Below are 3798 nucleotides of genomic sequence, written 5' to 3'. Positions count from 1 at the left end.
TAATGTCGACAGTTTATTTTCGAATATGTGGATGCACAAATAATGTATTTTTTTTAATACATTGGATTTCATGTCATGTCTTTATAAAAAAATATATTTTGGAAACATAACCCTTTGGCAGGTAATCAATCATTTGAAAGAAACATTTTAATATGCAGTCATAGGAAAAACAAACAAAAAGAAAAGAAGGAAAAGTGTTGGGTATTACCTTGTTTTAATTTTAATTGCTCTGATTGATACATCATATCATTTGGGGTCCCTTCCCAAACCTTACTGCATTCTAGGATTTGGGAGAGGATCTCCAAAGCTAGGAGAGAAAGCTTTTAACAAATTGAGGATAGCATCGACTCTCTAAACAGTGTGAAAATGAACATCCTTGGTAACTAAGCATGGGGTCAGCAACCCCAGCTTTTAAAAGCCAACTGTTCAGAAACCCGCAGATTATTATACATTGGAATAGAATAAAGGTAAAGAAAAATAGAACTTGCATTAGATTTTTACAACCTGGAATGTGAGGACAATGCTCCAGTCTGGTAAAATAGCTGAGCAGATAATTTAGTACAAGATAGGTGCAGTGGCCTTACAAAAAACAAGATAGAATGGATCAGGCTGAGTTGATAAGAAAGATTATTCAACGCTGTACAGTGGATCAGAAAATGGTACTGGATTCATAATTTCAAGAAACATAAGGAAGAGCCTACTATTTTTTGAACCAATTAGTGAGAGTAAAACATAGACAATAATATAAATATATTTTTAATGATCTTTCTGTTAGTAATCGTCATTTGTATAAAATTAAAAAAAAACTATCACATGCCACCCCACTAGTTCCTTCAAATTTTAATTTACCACTCCCCCTCTCCTCCTTCATACAGCTGTATGTTATCTGTTGCACTATAGTATTGCCACTAACATAAAACATTGTACACAAACTATTCAGGCATTGTCACTAGTTTTATTTATTCAGACTATAATTGTATTAATGAAAAGAAAAAGTACAAATAAATATGATGTGAATTAGGTATGGTATATTTGAAATGATATAGACTTGTGGGAAATTTATCCATTGGTGGAACCCTTATAATATTTCCATATCAGAAGGTCTTGAGGCCATCTTTTCAGATGCTTAAGAGGATCAGTAGGACCTTTCAGACGCCTAAAAGGATCAGTAGGAATTGAAGAGGAAGCATGGTTAGAAACAAGTGGGTTTTGAGTTATTAGGGGGTTTATCAAAGAAAAATAGGTTTTTGGGTCGGTCAAATCAGCATCATATTGAACATTGAAGTAATTATGGATGATTTTAGTAGTGAAAAAGTAAAGAGCAATGGGGATTTTATGAAGGATTTGGTATTGTAAGGATTGGATACAAGATACCATATATTCTATGATTTAGTGGAATCCAAAAGTCCAAATAAACCTAGACTGTTTTAATAATAAGTGTTGTAATAGTCAGAATCTACAAGTAGTTTCCTATATGTTCAGTCTTGAACTAGGATTGTAAGTTAGTCATTTGTCCAAATGAAATCTGAATTAGTGGATTAGTTCAAAAGAAATAAATGAAGTATTATTGAAGAATAAAGTAAGGAAGGAAGTCAAAGGTTGACAGTAAAGAGTAAGGATGTTTTTATGGGATTCGTTTGAATTTATTTTAATCTTCCATTTTACCATTCTTCAAGGGTTGTGACAAGGAATTGGAGGGTTTGAAATCCAATGAATGGGTCATTGTTTACTGATAGTTCTCATGTCATAGGCACACATGAAGAGGATAATGTCAGGGTGGGGTGGGTAGTGATGTCAGTTGTATAAGTTATAACAGTTGAGGTCTTGCCCTAGAGACTTTGAAATAATGGTTAGGTATATTCCATTAGATTTTTATTATTAAAACAAAAACTAGTCAAAAAAAGTGTTAACTCTCTTATTCTCAAATATTAAATGGTGTGTATGTATAGCGAACTCTATGGCTATTGGATAACAGGTTGAACAAAAACTTCAATAGTTCTTGGTTCAATAGCTTGTTTTTAAAAACAAAGTTTTGATCATCGAAAACACATAATTTCTTCCTTCATGTGAATTATCTAATGGTTTAAAAGTGTTGAAGTGTGATATAAAAATTCATGTTTTATTGTATACTAGTTGCACTGTGAATATATCAATTGTTGATCACAAGCCGTTTGTAACGGCCAATAATCCTTTGTTTTGGCATAGTTGTTGTCTAGTCTTTGTTGTGAGCATTTGCAAATGAGTGTTCTTTGTTCTCACGACAGTAAGAAGATTTTTTGTTATATAACTGTAACAAATAAAACAGTAAAAACATTTAATTTGTGTTTACCACTCCATTCAAAAAGAAGTAGAAAATAACACAGTTTTATGAAAATTGGCAAGTTTTGGAAATAATGAGTAAATTTCAGTATTTTGTTAGTATTTTATAACATATAATATAATTAGAGACTCATTATATTCTAGAGATAATAGAGTTTTTGATTTATAGGCTGGGCTTATTGTTTTAATCTTGCTCCGTTTTTAATTTTTTATGTTAACTGAATATAAAAATATATTTTTTAGGAAAGTGAAGTTGATGATGATGAGTCAGTAAATGATAACAAGAGCAATTTTGAAGACATTCGAAGGTCAATGAATAATTCTACTGAAGTAATATTGTCAGAACTTAAACAAAGATCAATAGCTCTAGAAGCTCTTTTAGAAAACAAATCGCGATCACAGCTAAACACATACCTACCAAAAAAGAAAATCCCTCAACTTAATGTCCCTCCCCATATTCTTCCTCCATACAAAAGATCAAGCTTTGCTGGCACTGATTCTAAAGCTGATCTTCGAAAGAGAAGGTTGAAACTAAAAATGCCCAGTAGTGGAAATGAGTTGTATTGGAGAACTAGAATATAGTGGTGTATTAGGAGTAACACATGCAAGGTGACAGAAACGTTCATAAATCAGGCAGTAATAAAAATTTTGATTGAAGATTTTCAAATATTTTAATTTTATTTTACAATAATCATAAATGGTAAACATTAATTTCCAAGCTCTAATACACTACTCATAAAAAGTTTTGGTCCCTCAACAACTCTGCTCCACTCAAGTCATCCTTTGCAACTATTCTCCGTTTCACTCTTAAGCTGACCACTGCTCTATTCTGTCCATAATGTATCCTCATCTAACTCCATATTGTGGTCCTCTGGTACTTACCTTATTGGGAGAAAAAGATTCCTTTGAAGTTTTTTTTGATTCATGTGATATATATCATTCATCCATTTTCTTCTTTTTATTAATATTTCAAAAAATAAGGGTTACTAGTAGGCAAGTAAAAATAACAAAGGAGCCATAGTGGACTATTGCATAGAGCCAAAAAAGATTTGTAGGTATCCAAGGTTTCCTTTCTTTTTACAAAAAAATGTTTATACTTTTAAGTTATTATTAGAAACTAGTGAGTTTCTTTTAATGTACCAGATATACTTTACAGAATTTTTCTCTTCCATATTCTCACTAATCTTGCTACTTTGTATGGAAAATAATTTTAAAATTATAAAAATCTAATGGTTATCACACTTGACTGCAAGATTTCCCTGAGGCCTGTCTGTGGGATAGGCGCAGGTCTATCAATCTGAGATCTGCAGGTGGTGCTGGTTCAAATCTGGCCTAGGGCATTGACTTTTTTAATTAAGTATATAGGACTTCAATGGTAGTCTTGGGGCAAGAAAAAAATCCGACTTTATTGATAATTAATTATCTCTTGCAGCGGGAATCAAATCTGAGTCCTTGGATTTACCTGCTCCCCGTATATTA

General features: G+C 32.1%; 1 protein-coding gene across 3 annotated transcripts in view; it reads left to right on the top strand.

Annotated features, from left to right (window-relative positions):
• The window catches only part of LOC106690022 (repetitive organellar protein), a 23966-nt gene that overhangs the window by 18788 nt on the left and 1380 nt on the right, over positions 1–3798 (top strand). Inside the window, exon 7 of one of the 3 annotated variants that reach the window (XM_014435273.3) lies at positions 2563–2627. The exons of 1 other annotated variant lie outside the window; for it this stretch is intronic. In XM_014435273.3, the coding sequence (XP_014290759.1) occupies positions 2563–2627 (65 nt within the window). Of the gene's footprint in view, positions 1–2562; positions 2977–3798 lie in introns of those variants that run through there. One more of the 3 variants, XM_014435271.3, reaches the window with a different exon arrangement.

This window comes from Halyomorpha halys, unplaced genomic scaffold (genome assembly GCF_000696795.3).
Source record: "Halyomorpha halys isolate HHAL.00 unplaced genomic scaffold, Hhal_1.1 Scaffold1552.1, whole genome shotgun sequence".
Classification (NCBI taxonomy): domain Eukaryota; kingdom Metazoa; phylum Arthropoda; class Insecta; order Hemiptera; family Pentatomidae; genus Halyomorpha; species Halyomorpha halys.
Note: the sequence above shows the minus strand (reverse complement) of the source record. Positions and strands in the feature narration are given on the sequence as shown.